The sequence below is a fragment of the Lissotriton helveticus genome, chromosome 2_1 (assembly GCF_964261635.1).
Source record: "Lissotriton helveticus chromosome 2_1, aLisHel1.1, whole genome shotgun sequence".
NCBI lineage: Eukaryota > Metazoa > Chordata > Amphibia > Caudata > Salamandridae > Lissotriton > Lissotriton helveticus.
In genome coordinates, this window is record NC_136059.1 from 1,088,994,632 (window position 1) to 1,089,013,457 (window position 18,826).

Sequence of the window (18,826 nt, forward strand, 5' to 3'; positions counted from 1 at the left end):
CCTGAATGGAAAGAAAACTGAAGTGGTTGGCGGTGTGTGGTGAATTTGGAAGTGGGTGTGGAATGCTAAAGAATCGTGAAGGGGAAACAAACAACAAGGCGATTTTTATGAGGGCGCAATCAAACGTACTCATGCGGGTCAGGTGTGCCTGATAGCACTGCAACTCCACTCAAAAAGCCCCTCCCTCAGGTTCTTAAAGCCCCAGTAAGAGAAGCGCCGCATGCTTGTAGTGCGTCATAGCGACTGGAATACTGGTGGTCTCGGAGCAGACGCTTGCGGTCGACCTTATTTCCAAGGTGGAGTGGTGCATCAGTTGATTCAAATAAGTATAGTTTGTTTTGCGATTTTGTTCGCATAATGCATTTGAGCTTCCGCTTAACTGCTATGCAGCCGTGTAATAACCATGTGATGGTTTAAGAACAATGTTGGCTTGTGTGCTCGAGTTTTTCTTCTATTTTCGTGAGAATGTGAGCGAGTGGCTGTCTCTCGGAGTCAGCTGCCGATGGCTGCACTTGTGTGGGGTGGGAGGGGCTGACCCCCACTAGACCGTGAAATCACAAGGATCGGCGTGAGCAGGTCATGCGCTGCCTCCCCTGGAGATCTGACCGCAGGGTATAAAGGGATTAAGAGGCGCCGGCCTGTGCTCGTCACTGCTCGAGTGTAGGGGTTATGGCAGGCCCATAGCGCTCATTGCTTTAGAAGCCCTAAGAGAAGCGGGGTGTGAGGTAGCGAAGGTGAGCGCGCGAGCTAGCTTTCTTCATTAAGGTTAGGACTTTGGGTGAACGCGCTGCGCGCGGCCTCATAATATCTGGTTCTGTGCACGGTTGTACCGATCCAATGGGGTTGCCTAGTTCTGGTTGGTATTTTGATGGCAAATGCTCCGTGGGTTGTTGGTGGTAATGTCCATCTTGAGGCTCATGTCGGGGGGGGGGGGGGTCAAAGGTAGAGAATATCAAACATTGAGACTCCAAATTGGTATTGATTAAAAGCTAGGTATGTTGACATTTCTGTTAAGTGATCAGGTAGCAGCTATGGTAAGGCTAACCCATGAACACTTACTGTTTCCATCTTCTCTACCTGTGTAGTGCTGACTCCAGACTCTTGGCACTTTGTGATGGCCGGGCTTCCAGTCGTAGCGGTCCTGCTGCTGCTTCCCGTTGGATGGGCCCAGTTCCCTCGCCAGTGCGTGACCCCGGAAGCTCTCCGGAGCGGTCGATGCTGCCCGAGCCTCTTCCCGTCCTTGACCCCGGACCCGACGGACAGCTGTGGGGCCTCAGTCGGCCGGGGGCGCTGCGCTCCGCTGCAGGTGGACGCCCGGCCGCACGGACCCCAGTACCAGCACGATGGCATCGATGACCGCGAGCTCTGGCCCAGCCGCTTCTTCAACAGCTCCTGTGTGTGTGTTGGCAACTTCTCGGGGTATGACTGCGGCTCCTGCAAGCCGGGGTGGACGGGGCGCAGCTGCAACGAAAGGGTGCTGGCAGGTAAGTGCCACCGAAGCCAGGTTCGCAGGGCAGGACTGGCTCACTTGAATAAATGTCGACAAGCGTCCCAGGTTCCCCAGTTTCACGGGAGTCGATCGTCCAATCAAGGTGTTTCTGATAGCAGTGAATTTGTAATTGCGTAACTGAGACTGCAGCCTCCAGAACTCCCAAAAGACTGGCTGAGTTACCCGCATGTAAAACTTGAGTGCTTCGGTGACCCTTGGCTCCCATTTCTTCCCGGAGTCTTTCTGGTGGTTGCCATTGCACGACTGTCTCTTTGACTTCAGTTTCTAAATTACTTTCTGGTTCTAGTGCTTTGTAAACCTTATAGAATGTGCTCATAGCAGTAAAACTTGTCAAATATTGGAGACTAATACTGTACCTCACACTTCGAGTAGACTTTGAGGTTGGCCATTTAAAAACCTGGGAATTTGGTGTGCTCCCACTCCACTTGCGGCTTGTGACAATCCTTGTCACATATAGAAACGGGCAGGCATGCCACTGGTCCTCTTCATTGTATGGACTTTGTCCTTTTGCCTCCTATGGAGTCTTGGCCTTCTAGTGCAAGAAGCATTATCTTATTTTATGCCTCGCCCTCTGTGCTTAACAGCAGCTCTGTTCCCACTAGACACTAGCCTACTTCTCTTGTACTCCTGCAGCCGCCACCCATCTTTCCTCCTTCTCCAGGAATACTAATATTGGCTTTGTCAGTGCTTTTCTAAATGTGTTGATAAACTCAATAGCATTGGGTGGACATCTTCCAATAGATTTGTTTTTTTTTAATATACATTAAACAGATGGCCCCTCGTTAGTGTGCTTGCACTTTGACAATCTGGATGGCTTTTGGTTTAGTTACCAGACAAATGGAATTGGACGCTTATTATTGGCCTATGATTTGGCTTTGCCAATGCTTATTTTTCAGATGGTGTCCACGTGTTCTGGTGTACTGTTACCATAGTTACCCATTGGGCACTTATTTACTTACAAGTGTAAATTGCTCCAGACTGACGTTTATTGCTGGATTTTGCTTGTGTTAATACACAAGTTGTGCCTGCAGGCATGGGGTACTCGACTTGTAGGCCATTGGCTTACCACACAACTCTTACTTTATATCACTCCATGGAAGACTTTGTATGTTCTGTTAATTTGACGTTAGTCTACATTCATTAGTTACGCAATTTATATTTTTGGAGTGACAGCTAATATTTACCTAAGTAAATTTGCATAAATGCCTTCACAAACGTGTCTAAAATATTTACTTTCTTTGTAGTGAGGCGAAATATTCGGGAGCTAAGTGCTCAGGAAAGGCGCCGCTTTATCAGTGCCCTGGATCTGGCCAAAAGAACCACACACCCGCACTTCGTCATCTCCTCGCGGAGGTACGCAGAGGTCTTTTCTCCAGATGGCAACAGCACTTTGTTCGAGAATGTTACCATTTACAACTACTTCGTGTGGACCCACTACTACTCGGTGATGAAGACCTTTCTGGGCACAGGGCAGGAGAGTTTTGGGGGAGTAGATTTCTCTCACGAAGGCCCCGCATTTCTCACCTGGCACAGGTTTCATCTGCTTCAGCTGGAAAGAGATATGCAGGTAGAGTATTCTCAATTTTGGGTAGTTTACAACGCTTGGGGGATTCCCACGTATTTTTTGTTTACGTTCTGCTCATAAAATGTTTCATGGCGTATCTCATGTAATGGCATTCTGAATTTGTTGCTCATAGGAGCCACTCAATCTTCCAAGACTATTTTTTTTTTAAACTATGCTAACATGTCTTTTGCTTCTGTACACTATCCCACAGGAGATGCTTCAAGACCCCACCTTCGCTCTTCCATATTGGAACTTTGCGATCGGTGGCAGTGAGTGCGACATCTGCACAGATGACTTCATGGGAGCTCGGAGCAACTTCGACTCTACTCTCCTAAGTTCCAACTCCGTATTTTCACAGTGGCAAATTCTCTGTGAAAGTGTTGAAGACTATGACACGTTGGGAACAATTTGTAACAGTAAGTGCGTTGTGAGAATGGGTATTGGTCGTAGGTAACAACCTGCCCATGGTTGGGTAAAATGCATCCTAATTTTTCATGCCTATTTTACATTTGTTTCGCTCCGTTTAATAAGCTATATTTGTAAGTAGTGCTTCTGCTGTTTAAATTTGCAACTGTTGTCTATTGCAATTTTATTTATGTAGTACATTTTATTTTTTACTGTGCCCGACTCGAAGTTGTCCCAAATACTGGCCTTGTATATTTGTGCTGTCTGTTTGCTGCACTTTAGGCTTCTGAAATGCCAAAGTTTGATTGTTCCATCGATACAACCAGAGGAGTTGGTATAACTGTCAATGTGTTTGTGCCTGTCCATACTAAGGCCTCTGGTGTTTGTATTTCTTTAGCATGCTTTCAGCTGTAGCATTCAACCGCATCATATTAGATTTCAGAATTGTCCTCTTACTTGTAGCTTTGGCTTTTGAATTGTAATTCATAGTTCAATTTAGCAGGTGTGATGCTCGCTCTAAGCCAGTGTGGGTCCTGAATAATTGTTCCTGTGCTATAAACCAAGGAATAGCTGGGTAATGTAGGTATTGAGCATTCAAAAGTTATGTCCACATCCTACTTCAAACCGCTAAAACAGGAATACCCCACTGCTTAGACCTTCTGCACTACTATAATACTGTTCGTGTCCCCCACCAGCCAAGAAATGTGTTGCTCCATTTATTAGGGTTTTACATTTTTGCACCGTGTACTCTTTGCAGTCTTCCTAGTCATAGCCCCACCTCGTATTGCCACAAAGCTCTCCCGCCTGCAAGTGCCATATACATTACTCCTTTTTACGAAACAGTAAATAGTATAGCCCCATTTTCTCTAGGATATTGTAACCAACTACTATATATGTCTGCACTCTATTCCAGAACATGATCTAAACATGTATATTTGTCAGTTTATCATTAAATGTAGGTCTGTAAGATGTGCGGTAGACAATATTATTCCCACAACTGTTGCGAATAATTCACACCATACTACCCCATTCCCCCATTTTCCAAGTATCGCCACTGTTTCTTTTTGACTGTATATAAATGTCACTTTTGATACATTGATATTGTTTGGGCTCTAGAATAACATAAATGCCCACTTGCAAAGGGGCGTAACAGACCCCTGCAGCACAGTCCCCCCCTCCCGAACATTTAGGGTGCCCCATTCAGCCCAAGGCTAATGCATGTCTATAAGATGGGCGATTCGGGGACCCTCGTCACATTCTACAGGGGTGCCAATCATTTTACATTGTAACTGGGGTGACTATGATGATGACATGCGCTTGACTGTCCTACTAAATTGCAAATCCTGGCAGGCAAGATGTTTCTTTCCCTGTTCCGTAGGTTTGAATTTTCTTTGTTTTAATCGAGTTCCTGTTTGTTTGCAGGTACGGAGGGTGGTCCAATTCGAAGGAATCCTGCTGGAAATGTAGCTAGACCAATGGTGCAGCGCCTTCCTGAACCACAGGATGTTGCGCTCTGCCTTGAAGTGGGTTTATTTGACACCCCACCTTTCTACTCAAACTCTTCTGAAAGCTTTCGTAATACAGTTGAAGGTAAATCGTTGCTCCTTTCTAAAATCTCAATAGTCTTGCATGGTCGTCCTGTAGAATTTTACAGGTTTTTTGTCTGCTTTAGCGTCACCACTAGCCTTTTCTCCATAAAACTCAAAATAAATATATATTTTGAGGGACTTTAGGTCAGCTCTTATTATTCTGTTAATGTGTCTTTAGTAATTTAGTTTTGCCTGCTTCAGCAACCAGCACTCCACTGTGACTGCATTATTTGCTCTAAAACATGTGCAAAACCGTCTGAAAGGAACTGGACATAAGTCCGTGCTGGTTTTCTGATCTCTACATTTTGTTGTAACTTTTTACATTTTATTCTGTTCCATATTTTTCATTTTGCAAACTTTTTTTAAACTTTGGCAATTGCATAGGTTTGCAATAAACATAAAATAAAATTGTCCGTGTCACATTTATCCCCTTCACGCCTATTTGTCAAAGCTAGAATGCCTACCGTGTGGGCCTGACACCTGATTTTAGTTGGCCATGCATAAAGGAAGGGCTTTGTGTGTGGCAGCCGCTTTGATTATTACCAAAAACTGTGTCAATAATTGATACATTGACAACTAAGTCATGTTGTTGAACTCAACCTGCCAAACGTTGCATTCAACCTCCTATCAATCCACAGGTTATAATGCTGCATAAAAAGGAATGTAGGTGATGCATATTAATAAGGATGCCGTAAATGAGCTGGTTTATTTCGAACATTGGTTTATTTTCGATGGACAATTGAACAGATGTCGTGGTATGTGCTAGTGTCGCAGCTAGGCATGCTATACTCAGTAATGCACTTGACGTTCCACCCATATTTTTTGTTGGCTTGTGTCACTGTCCTTTGAAAACTGTGGCTTTTTATTTGTCTATAGGCTTAGTAGTACCTCCTTAGCACCACCTTGTCAATTTTAGGTCTCGCCTATGCAGTGCGCATGTGCTGAAAGGAGGAGACCTTTAGTAATCAATTCACTTTTGGGCCGAAAAAAAGTGCACGCATTGCATTGCGTTCAATGGCAATGCGTGCACGTTTGGTGATTCTCTTGCGGGAGCGAGCTTTGAAACAATCTGTTTGTAATTAACAGATGGCTTCAAAGCTCACTCCCACAAGGGAAACCGGCGCAGGTCACCTCTCCCCTCAAACTTTAAAACATTTTTTTTTTTTTTTACTTTCAGCGCGAGCAAGGCGCGCACTCTTATTTTGTTAAGCTAGTCATTACGCCATTGCCTTTAATGTTCCAGGTCCTGTCCCCAGGGAAATGGTTTCATTTTTTCCGCCCCTGTTGCTGTATTTAAGTTTTGATTGTGCTTAATGAGGAGAGAGGCACGTTACTCACTTTTGGGCGCTCAACACATGTTGCCCTTCAAGGGACCCAGATCACAGGGCTCCCTGCCGGGGACCTGTGTGGGTGGCTGGGCTGTTGAGTGGTCAGCCTTCACATGTCTCTGCCTGTCACTGAGCTCTGCATCCGGGGGAGTGTTGCGGGAGACCTTACAGCTGTTTGTGTTTTCAATGGGATGAGCATTACAGGAAATAATAAAGTGCCTGAGAGGCGGCAGGAAGGCGGTGGGCATGAATGGGGCCCACAGATGGTGCAGAACGTGACTTTGATGCGAAGTGCCTGAAGCGAGGGACCAGTACCCGTGAAGTGTGCGAAGGGTGGGAATTGGACGTGTCTCTCCGGACAGGAAGAAGACATGGTGAGGCTGTACCATAGCTAAATGACTAAGTACTACCTGAAATAAACTACACCATGCCAGTCTTTGTTGGAAGTAAAGGTGTTGCTGTTTGAGTTACCATTATTAGCCCCAGCCAGTGATGATGCTGAGAGGGAATAGCGACTGGAGGTGGGCGAACCAAAAAATTAACAGAACTGAGCCAGAGCTGAACGAAGCCTGGCTCTGCTTTAAGAGCCTGTGCACGAGGCGAGCCCTGAAAATGTTTGCCTTGGAAATAATGCACCAAATGCCCTGCAAAACTATGACGTTTAATGGGAAAAACTAGGACACCCTGTATAATTCTAATGCTCCTAGAACAGGGCAATAAACCAACGAGAAACTTTCCTAGGCAGTAAATACCATGGGCATTTCATTAATTTATTTTTGACAAGATGTGGGGGATAAACCACGCTCAGTGCAATATATCAAATCAACAGCTATTTAAAACGTACAAATTCTTTTTTATTGAAATTTATCTAAAAAATGCAACATGGAGAAACCAAAATTCAAAACATACATACTGCTGCATATACATCTCATAGAACGTATTTACCATGAGTTATGGGTTATCCCCACATGTCAAAAATAAATTAATGTAATGCCCATGGTATTTACTGCCTAGGAAAGTTTCTCGTTGGTTTAAACTGTTTACACACGCACTTTGAGAAGTTGTTGATTTCATGGTTTGTGAAATTTAATTAGGTAGTTGATAAACCATTCCAAAATGATAAAATCGCTTCAAAACTTAGAAAAAAAGCATTGAGGGGTATTTATTACAAATGATAGTTTTAACAGGAACTTGGGAGCGCTTTCCTGTTATAAATTGGAAATACACGTTTAGCTTTTATTCTTGGTGCAGCACATTACACCGTGGGTGGTAGGCAGAAGCCACAAACTCTGCTTGTTTAGGGCTGGGGGGGGGGGGTCCAAGAGGACCTCTAGCTGATCCAGAGCCAAGTGTCTGGCTCGAGCTTTCATTGGCTCGCCCACTGCTAATAGTGACTTATCCCATACAAAACCTTGACCCGGAGATCCACCCTGCAAGTTGTATTCAGAGGGCGGGTGAGCCACTGGGACCTGAGCAGCAGCCTTTAATGTCAGTGGCCATCTTGCTTCTGTTACCCCACCCAGTGCCGTCCTCTACATCCAGCTTCTCAGATCCAGCTCACTTCCTGCTGTAATGTTATGATAGACTTACTATCAACCCACATCCTAAGGGGAAAGCACTGAGACTTAATATCAAACCACATCCTCGGGCATTAGTGGACCAGTGTGAAAAGACTACTTCTCTTGACCAGTGTGTGATAAACACTCCCTACTCGCTGCATAACGTTTGACGTTGTGGTTGTGTAGTGGTGTCTGACTAACTACCACCACATAAACCCTGCCACACACCAAGGAGCCTCCATTCATGTAAACTCTACAGCATTTCAGAGATACTTGGCAAATTAATGTTTGCAAATATTAGAGCCGCTTTATGAACACTTATACAGATACAGGGACCACAAAGATATGCAAGTGCAACTTTTTGTGTATATATAACACAGATTGCATATCGGAAGGAGTGCACCGATATCTCCCGCTCACGATTTGGAAATCCCTGAAGATGTGCACTGGACATTTCAGTCACTTGACAAATCAGTTCATTGTAAGTGTGTAATGGTAGTTAACATAACATAAGCTACTTGTGGATAGGTCCAGACAATTTTTTTTATGTGAATGAAATCTTGTGCAAATAGATTTTATTTTGCTTAGTTTTTGTTTTGTCTCCCAGTTTTTTTTTGTGTGTAATTTTTGACCATGGGCAAAAAATGTCCTGCAGAAACTTTGCAACTGGATGTTTGCCACTTCCGCATGCCCTGCACTAAACGTGTTCACTGAACAGGTATCTCAAAGAATTTTACAACGCCAGGGCATACTTAGTGTATATTTTCAGGCACGTAATTCTTCCAAGATATTTAGTTTAATTTTTATAATTTTCATAAGTCATAGTTGTTACTCATAGAAAAAAACTAGTTTCTTCCACACCTAATCTTGTCCTCCAACAGGAACAACTTCCAACATACCCTCACCTTCACTAAACATCACCTTCCCTCTAGGAAACCTCTACAGTACCCCTTCACAGAACCTAACACGGCTCTCAACAGACTATTAAAGGCACCTTCCACAGATTCTTCTTGAACTATCTGTACCCTACCCACCCTGAATGAACCATGTGCCCATGTTTAGGCTTAACCTTCCCACCATACCCTTGCATTAGTCTGTCCCCCTTTGTTAAAGTGACCCTCTGTAAATTGAAGCAGTCTTTGGGCAGCATAAGCACTAAGCAAACTTCATATGACAATGAGATGGCACACCCTGATTTATGCCTCTACATAAGCTTTACATTTTTGTATTGCCCTGTGATAGTTTGGGAAGATTATATGATTGAGTTGTGACTGCTGTAGACTGTCATTTTATTTATTTACTTTTTCATATTATCCTATTTGATGGTTGAACTCCCTTGGCTACCACACAACCTTGGTCTACCAAAATTCCCAAGTGCATCTTCAATGCCTCGCAGAAATATCAGCGATGCAGTTGATACATTAAAGTTCTGTATACCACAGATTCTCCGGTGAAACAACCCTTTTGATATGCGATTTTTCTGTTTTCTGAGGGGTGATTTCAAACAATAAGAATTTCAAGAACCTACTATGATGCATCCATGGATAAAACTTCTTACACTTAAATTGTATATCTGTGCCAAGCCCCCTGTTTTGGTATGGATTGGAAGGAAGTCTCCTTCTCGATGCTCATTATTATTTACTCCTCCTTGTGCTGCAACAACCTCTTGTCTCCTTTATATATCCTAGTTTTTTCTAGTGGCTTTGAGGTCTCTAGGTTGTTCCGTTTGTGCTGTAATTGGTTCAGTGGGATTCACTGTAGAGCATTTTCCTAACTGCCTTGTCAGGATTTTAGTTTCCCCCTGTTTGTCTTGGTGTCAGTTGTAACTTTTGTCTTTCTTTTAGTTTTTTTTTTTTAACTCCAACCAAACACATTTTTTTTTAATTATGAAGCCCTTTCATTGAAAAACGAGCAGTATTTGTAACAAGTTACAACACCGAATTGATTGCAAGTTAGCTACATAGCATTTATCAACAAGCATTGGCAACACTAATAGTTCTGGCCTTCTCTGGTTTAATAGAATTTTTTTTAAATGCAGGCATATGGAAAAAAACATTCTGACCCCTAAATGTGGCTGCCTTTAAGCTATAAAAATCCGTATTTGCATAGCCAATAGGTCTCGCTTTTGGTACCTTATAGGTATTTAGTTATGCAGCACCATATCCTTGGTGCAACATCAACTGCTGCATGGCTAAGCACTTATAAGGTCTGAAAGGCGAGACCTATTGGCTATGCTAATGCTTGTTTAACCTCCCATGAGGACACCCCTGTTACATGGGTTACTCGGTAGGCTTTATATATAGCCTCCGAGCACTGTTGCTGCACTTTCACTTTAATGGCGGTCGTGACCCGTTCCTTAGATGAGCCGCGTATAAGGAAAGGGGCGCTGCATCCAATAAAATGTAACGGCGGTATGGGGTGCTTTTACAAAAAAAGCATTTTTGTCAAGTTGAGACAAATGCTGCTTTTTGTAAAAGCACCTCATACTGTGCTTGCATTTTAATCGTGGCCACGCCCCTTTCTTTGGACACTACTCCTCTAAGGAAAAGGGCTCATCTGACCCTAAAGTGAAAGCACCGCATGGGTACTTTCACAAACCAGCACTTGCAATGCAATAGGTGTCGCATTTACAAGAGTTTTGTAAATGCAAGAACTATTACTTTGCAACCGCTTGTTAGTGGGGTCAAGTGTTTGAGTACTGGCATGACCATTCAGCTTTCCTTCAGACCGAACTAAATTTTGTAAGACTGATTACTGCTAAGGGTAATCATTGCATAACCACAGGAGACCTTGACATTAATTGATGAATGAAACCAAGTAAACCAGCACGGTTCCACCTCTCCTGCCTAAAGCAAACCAGCATTAGCAAACCCAATCTGTTTCGCATTTGAGACCGATTTGTTCATTCTATTTCTCCAAATTGCTTTACAAAGCAAGCGTTGGCAAGGCCAGTAGACCTTTGTCTATTAGTGCTATTGGCTTTGGTAATGATTTATAGTCCAGCTGTACTCCAGCTTGGCTGCTATGCAGCATGGCTAAAAATAAAGCACGGAAGTGGCGGGCAGGGAATTGGGTGGGCACAGAAAACAAGATCAAAGAGGGTGGAGAGAAGTGGCAATAAGAGGAGCAACAAAGGCAATGGAAGGGTGGGCGGGAACACTGAACAGAGGTGAAATGGGTGAGGAACCTAATGGAGGGAGGATTAAGCAGGATTCAGTAACAGTAGGGTGGGTGTACACTAAAGCAATAGGGACCACAAGGGGAAGGGTTGGTGGGCTTCTTGGGGGGGGGGGGGGGGGAAATCTGCACACCAGCAATGGGAGTATGGAGTGTGGGACACAAACAGGTGAGGAGCGGGTGGAGGATCAAGCCATCCTGGAAGGGGGGGCATGAGACCTGGACTGTTGTGAAAGACCACAACGTGGAGTGCAGGGGGCATCGGGTGTGACAGAAGAAAACTGTAGAGGAAACCGCTGGGTGAGGGAAAGAAAAGCACAAGGGAGACAGCTAAACAACGCATTAACTCATGGAGTGATTCAGGAAACAAAAATAATACATGGAAAGCAATCCCTGCTGGAAGCATAGGAGTCAGCTGCTAAACAAGCTATGCTCCAAGGGGGATGGGACAAGTCCACCTGGGTAAGGAAAAACAAATACTCAGCCAATAGGAAGGATGCAAATGTGAGTGACGAAACATTCAATGGCAAATGGGTGGAGTGGATTCCTAGGTCTGGGTTCTGCATGTCCCAATGTTATTGCAAACTCTGGTAGGCTTCGACCAAGAAAAAATCCGAATCCTGTGCAAAGGCAAACCTTTATGCAGACTGCGCATGTGGAGTAAGATTGCGGAATGTACATATTGAGGTGTAAATATACAAAATGCGAGGGGCTGGGAGGTGATAAGTCTGTTATATACCCTTCCCACCTGAATATGAAATCGTGAAATGTGACACTTCAGAGATTAACTTATTCTTAGTTTGATACACTAAACTTGTATAGGATCTGTGGTGTGAGCAGCCCCACAGGAATGCAAGGAAGACATTCTTGGAGGCACAAGAATCCTCACCTACCACTATTTCATGCTTAATCTTAGGATTCTGCCCCAAGCTACGTGGTGCAGGGCCTTGTGGGTGCCTCAGTGGGGGCTCTTTAGTAAGTATCTTTTCACTGCCAATATGAAGTGCTTGTGATAATGATGGGTGTAATGTATGATTAGAGAAATGTACTGTAGCTTTCCATAGGACTTTGGACCTTTATTTGAATTTGGGGTGGGGGATAAGGGAAATTGCTTTTGGCCTTCGTAATTTGGGGCTGAAAATAACCTATATATGGATGTAAAGACAAGACCATATTAACGCCTTAACCGCAGCGGTTATTCTGCCGCGGTGCAGGAGTTCTGAAGAGTGGGCAAGGCTCCATCGGCCGACGGCAGCACCCGCGAGGTAGTGCTCCGGTCGGCCAACGGCAGCACAGAAGGGGTTAATAGTGAACCATCTTACATTTTAAAAAACAAAACTCAAAAGACCATAACGTTTCAAGCGCAGTGAAGGTTTACAACTCCTTATTCTTCAGTGGATAGTGGCACAAGTTGTGGGGTGGGGGTGGGATAATGACTTAACTTGTATGTGGGTAGTTCCCATTTGAGTCTGAAGAGTACGTTTCAAACTAGACTAGTTTCTCCACTTTCACATGAGCAGCTTTTGGGTCACAGGTTTAAGCTCAAAAGGAGAATGGGAAAGAGATTACTAAACATGATTAACAATAGTCTTTAGTCTTGATGGTCCGGAAAGGTTGAGGTGCATACGTTTTTGTTGGGCATCTTTAGAGCAGCCACTGTCCATTAAAAGCTGCACGAATTGACCAGTGGATTTCATGTGTGTATTGATTGTATCGTAGTTTGCGTGCCCTCTGGTTGCGAGACCCTTCCCAATAGCCACAGACCAAGTTTGAAGGAGCAACTGTCATAAGGTGGCATGCAGGCCCCATCTGTAATTAGATGTGGACGCTGAAATGTTAAAGTTTTGACTCCTAGATGCAAGGCTTTGCGATGAAAGTACAGGCAACATCTATTGTGCTCCTCTTTGGAGTATCTAAACTATTTTTTTTTCACTTACCATTTGTCAACTGTTTGTGCTAAAAAATATTACTTTTTGAACTGAGGGCAGCTGGGGAGTAGATTTGTTGCAACTGGAGGGAGGCGGGTAATTGGTTCCATTGTCTGCTGAGCTAATGAAGTAGTGCCTAGTGCAACATCTGCTCCTGCCGTCTTATGGCAGTGTTTCCTGAAGATTGTCTATCAGTATGTACTAGTGGCTTGATGACTCTGCTCCTCGTTAACCTGCACTAGCAGTGAGAAAAGTCCTCTTCAGAGAACTTAAGTAACAGGTCTGCCACGCTAACCTGGTGGACGGAAGCCACATTTCCCCATAAACTATCCCCACAATGAAACCGTTCTTGCAATGGTTTCAAGAGCCCTAGTGGGGACAAGGCTGATGTCTACTACCAAGGAATACATTCTAATTTGGCAGGCAGTTTTTAAATGTACCCTTGTTACATTTAAGCTGTACAGTTTTTTTGTTTTTTTCGAAGGCTACACTTGTTATTGAGAACCTAAATCGTGCATTGGCCTATTACACAACCGATTTTACCCAGTTCAACCTTTTGGTGCCTGCTAGTTAATATTGAATTTAAGACTTCTTCTTTCAGGTTACAATGATCCTTCCGGAAAGTATGATCCTATTGTCCGAAGTCTCCACAACTTGGCTCACCTGTTTCTGAATGGAACTGGAGGACAAACCCACCTGTCACCTAATGATCCCATATTTATTCTTCTACACACGTTTACTGATGCAGTGTTTGATGAATGGCTGAGGAGACACAACGTTGGTAAGAGTCGATATATTTTGTAGCGGTTTGACTTGGGGTTTTTTTTTTTCAAATGGGCAACTATTTTTTTCAATTTTCTTTATCAATGACCTCTCAATCTATGCTTGTTATGCAGTTCAATATAATACGTACGTCACTAAGATGTAGATGGTGAAATCATCTAAGGGGATGTTTGTTCTCTTCTGGTGGTCTATTGTAATACCAGATTGACACTGTCTCGGTGTTGACTGGATTTTCTGCTAGGCCTTCCTTTGTCAGTTGACCTGCAACGTTACTGAAAAATGTAATAACCTGCAGCCCGGATAGAGGTGGGGGGATGGGGGTTCTTACTGTATTTTGATTTGACTAACTGTGCCAATGTAAGAGTGAGGAATGGGAGGCATCGCATGATGCCTGGAAATGTCAAGCAAGTAACCAGTCTAAAGGTAGCCCTCCATGTGTTTAACAAGCTGAGTAATGCTGCTCTAAACCTTATTAGAATGTGGACATTTGAGTGGTTAACCATTGAGCCAACCATCCCAGGCACCGCAAGGTAGAATGTTCAAGTTTGAAAATGGACACTGACTGCAGTCTTCAGGATTGCAGTGATCGATAAGGAAATGCCTCTCATTCACAACGGTGGTCCTGAAAAAGGTGCCAAAGACTGACCCCTATGGCAAAATACTCCACCACCAATGAGATTGTACCCTAGTATCCAAAGCGGGATGCTGTACTAAGGAGGGTACAAGAATAACCTATCTTGTGTAAGGTGAAGGATAGCACATAGCTTGGTCTGGTGAATTTATTGCAATGATCGGGGCAGCATGAATTTGAATGTTAAGTAAAATAGAGACACTGGCTGTTCCTCAAAAAGGGATTAAGGTAGGTTTACAATACACATTAGTAGGCCTTTTGGACTTCCCTTCATTCTACAAGGGTATGGGTCTTGACGCTAAATCCATGCCAGCATGTCATGGGTAGAGATGTTGGGCGTGCACAAGTTCTTGACTAGCAATTAGACCACCCTGAAACAGACCTAGTGGGGTACCCAACTTTAGTGATCCTAGTCTTGTGACCCCAAGTGGAGGAAGACTTGAAGAGGTGGATTAGGAATGAGCGGTATGTTCTGTTGCTGAAGACTAGGCATTTTAGATCCAATAGCACCCACCTCACGATATACTCATGCTGGCACTTTATAGGCACCAGAGGTTTCTTCCTGTACATGAGGACTATGCAGTAATTGGCTTTAAACCAACTGTGTTCACTGAGTTTGGAAGTGTATAGCAGTGAGATTATGGAAGGAGGGGCACAGTACAATGAGGTGCCAGACCCCGAGCAGAGTGTAGACTAGCTGTAAGGCACCATGCTACTGCATTTATATAGCTTCTCAATTTAACCTTGCATTTCAAATCATGGTGCAGTACTGGGTGGTCCTATTGACCGCCTACCAGAGTATAGTGTTGAATCCCAGAACCAACCCTTCCCTGGGTTCCTTTCCAAGTATGCAGACCAATAGGCCTACTGCTGAAGTCCCAGACTGACGTCGGTCAGAAAGATTAAAACAATTGTAGCCCACTTGTATTTGGAAATTGTACCAGTGATCCTCTGTAGTTCCCCCACACCATGCTAGTGGCAGAGTCTGAGTGTTGCCTGCCAGTCTCTGTTCCCTCAGTCTCTCATTGGGTCATGATGTTTGCGTATGGCTGCATCCCACACAGCAACTGCCCCTTTAAGCTGGGCAATGCCTGCTTATTCTATACTTTACCCAGGATGCCAATTTAACGCTTGCTTTGACCAGTTCAAACAAATGATTTCTTTGGAAATGCAGACTTATTAATCGTACTGTTGCAATTCCATGCAACAATTGCCACCAAAAGAATTGGTTTCTTAGTTGTGCTACCCTATCGGACTTCAACCTCCACCCTTCTGATCACTCAAAACCCTCCTGAAGCCTTCAGCTGACTAAGTGCCCTGTTCCCTCTAGCTCGTTTGCTGACATTTGCTTGTGAGCCAGAAAGCAGTATTAAGACTTGTGAACCTAAAACATAAGCACCTTCCCTTGTTTTGAGTAATGATGGTCATCTGAGATCAGATCTAAGAATTACTTCTTCCAGGGCTGGCTTCTTTGTTATGGCTGAGGAACGTCACCCCACTGAAAACTAAAATGATAAAACCATTTTATTTTTCTTACTGCCAGCTGAGGTTGAGGCAGGGCCTTCCTGATGAGCGTCCATTCACAGCAGGGAGGAGTGTTCGGCGCTTGTGAGGTGCATGTCAGTTTGGCCGGTCATTTTAGGCCAGCCAAACAAACCTGAACAATTGTTCCCCAACCCAGCTGGGTTGCACACCTGGTTGGAGAAAAATCACAGGCCTGTGTCTGAGTGAGCTTCAAGTCAGCCTGCTCAGATCAATCAATACGCTATTCTCATGCTGGTAAATAGTATTTCCAGCATTACAGTAGCGTCATGATTGCCCCCCTGGGAGCTTGTGCAGTCCGACCAACATCTGGAGAGGAGCACGGAGGCAGCGGGGGCAGGTACATGTTTTTTATTCCTCCCCACCCCAGTGTTCACGTTGCCGCACCACCCCAAAATTAGAGCAGCTTCCACTGCTTTCCTCATAGGTACTGTGTAATAAGTCCTAAGATTTGTCTAAATTACGTCTGAGGTTACATACTCCAATGCAACAAACTACTGCTCACAGCCCACTATGAAGCCTTACTCGAGTCCCTGAGTGCAGGAAGAATATAGGGATGTTGGGTACAGGACTAACTGGATCTAAATCTTTAGAAGGACCGTTTGTGGGTGCGTACAGTTTGACACCAAGCTATGTGTAGACCTAGGATTTGAACCAAAGTACAGGATGTACCCTTAGCAGATATGGCGGGTGGGGGGGTCAGGAGGCAGGGGGGGGGTGCGGTGAAGGTAGTTTAAACTGCAGTGCCTCAATACTGCTTCTAGATTTTCAGCCATCTGAAAAGTCAGGGAATGTTGAAGTGGGCTCCATTCAGGCGGGCAACTAGAGCCAAATTTCGGGGGGGGGGGGCTAATTCTTCCAACCACAGACAGAGTGGCTGTAAGAATGGGTGAACACAACAAAAGCCTCATTTACAATTAATGGTCTTTTAAAGACCTGTTAAGTACTCGGGTGAGGCTGCAATTAGATGCTCCCGAGCCCACGAATACGTGTCAGCCCGGGCTGACACACACACACGGGGGGGGGGGGGGGTCTGAAGCCCCGTGAGCCCAATGGGTGTTGCGCGCCTGGCACCAATGTATGTTGTACATTAGAAACTTGTGATGGTTACTTGGCTAATATTTTGTAAACTATTTGCTCTGCAGATATATCTGTTTATCCAATTGAGAATGCCCCCATTGGGCATAACAGACAGTATAACATGGTTCCCTTCTGGCCTCCTGTTTCCAACGATGAGATGTTTCTTACTGCACCCGAGAACTTGGGATATGCATACGAAGTCGAATGGCCAAGTAAGCTATTTCAATTCAATTTGATCAAGGAGCGTTTGTAAAATATTGCTAATTTCAGTTATTTCATTTCAATTTGACTGGATGCCAAACATTGCTGACTTCCAATCGGTCCCTTGTTTGAGAATGTTGATAGTTTGAATTGTTTCCAACCTTTTTAAAACCCTACAATTCTGAGTGTGGGCAAAACAAAATTCATTTTGAGAACTTTAATGATGTGGGTGCTTATTTCTTGGGCTCAAGATTATGCAAGCGTAATTTTGGGAATTTCCTTCTATGCTTGTTAAGCAAAATTGCACCACCATTTACTGCAAAATTATCGCATCTGGACAGCATTAACAAACCGAACCACACAAACGAACGAAAAGGGGCTATGAGGCTTTTTTGTTTTTGTTTTTTTTTGTTATTTGTTTTTGCATGCTTGAGTCAATTTGACACCTTTCAAGCGCAAATTGCATTTTGTAGATTACTTAAAATTGCATGTAACAAAGCGTGCACATTTTGCATAACTTCGTTTCTGTAGTCTTGCCACAGCAGATAACCGATGTTCCATTTCTACAGGCCGGGCTCTGAACATCACGGAAATCATCACGATCGCAGTGGTAGCGGCTCTTGTTCTGGTGGCTGTCATCTTTGCTGCCGCCTCTTGCGCTGTGCACCGGAGGAGAAAGGACGACCTTCACCAGCCTCTTCTTAGTGAGCAGTATCCCCGGTACTCGGACGAAGACTACGAAAGGAATGCGAGCCAGTCTGCTGTTTGAATGGACTTCCACTGGACTTCCCTATTTAAAAAAAAAAAAAAAAAAAAAAAACTCCTTTCAGAATAAAGAACGGATGTTTAAAGTAGTCTTGCATTTTGCTTATTAATGCACCTTGTGACTTTCCCTAGATAAGGGGGGTTAATTAGGGAGGTCACATGTGCTTGACTGTTGCTTAAATCCTGATTTGGCACCTCTGGAGATGGTTGTCATGTGTTGCTAGTTAAAAACAAGTGTTGTTGCTTATCAAGTCCTGTCACATGCTTCTCGCCGGTACAGCATGTGATATTAAAATCTGCCCTCCACCACAACAGCCTTTATAACGCCTGAGCAAAGTGTGTAATGGCCCAGGAGACCCCACCTTCCCAGGGACTCCCTGGGAAAGTGCATTTTGCTTTTATCTAAACCTTCCTTCCTACCTGTACTTCGGACTTCAGGTCGACTCAGTGCCCTTAAGTATATTTGGGGGCTCAGGCAAGACGTTACAACTGTTTCTGTGACCCTGTTTCGCGCCTGTATTGTTTGGCATCATACGTTTGTGAATTAGTAGGACATTAGTAAAAAAGAGTACAGAAACGGACCCCTAAAATGTCTTGCCTGAGGCCACCAGTATCCTTAAGTTGAAACTAACGCAAGCCAGAAGGGGTTGCCAGTCTGTGGCCATACTAGTTTCCGACTCCATAGTCTGATCACTTTCAGTGCATTAGTGTTTCTCGGTGCACTAGGTCCTAGGTTCAATGAAACTCACTTCCTGCACGATGGC

At 44.2% G+C, this 18,826-nt stretch overlaps 1 protein-coding gene across 1 annotated transcript; it reads left to right on the forward strand.

Annotated features, from left to right (window-relative positions):
• Positions 1 to 1,100: 1,100 nt before the first annotated feature.
• TYRP1 (tyrosinase related protein 1) lies at positions 1,101 to 18,148 on the forward strand. The gene is made up of 7 exons (XM_078677424.1): positions 1,101 to 1,484; positions 2,755 to 3,077; positions 3,286 to 3,490; positions 4,902 to 5,069; positions 13,662 to 13,841; positions 17,162 to 17,308; positions 17,867 to 18,148. Exons 1-7 carry the CDS (start codon positions 1,115 to 1,117, stop codon positions 18,064 to 18,066), a joined length of 1,593 nt encoding a protein of 530 aa, XP_078533550.1. The 5' UTR covers positions 1,101 to 1,114; the 3' UTR covers positions 18,067 to 18,148.
• Positions 18,149 to 18,826: the final 678 nt, after the last annotated feature.

Coding starts and splice junctions, on each gene's coding strand:
- TYRP1 (XM_078677424.1), top strand. CDS start 1,115: ATGGCCGGGCTTCCAGTCGTAGCGGTCCTGCTGCTGCTTCCCGTTGGA. Junction 1,485..2,754: donor CAACGAAAGGGTGCTGGCAG/GTAAGTGCCACC, acceptor CTTTCTTTGTAG/TGAGGCGAAATATTCGGGAG. Junction 5,070..13,661: donor CTTTCGTAATACAGTTGAAG/GTAAATCGTTGC, acceptor TTCTTCTTTCAG/GTTACAATGATCCTTCCGGA.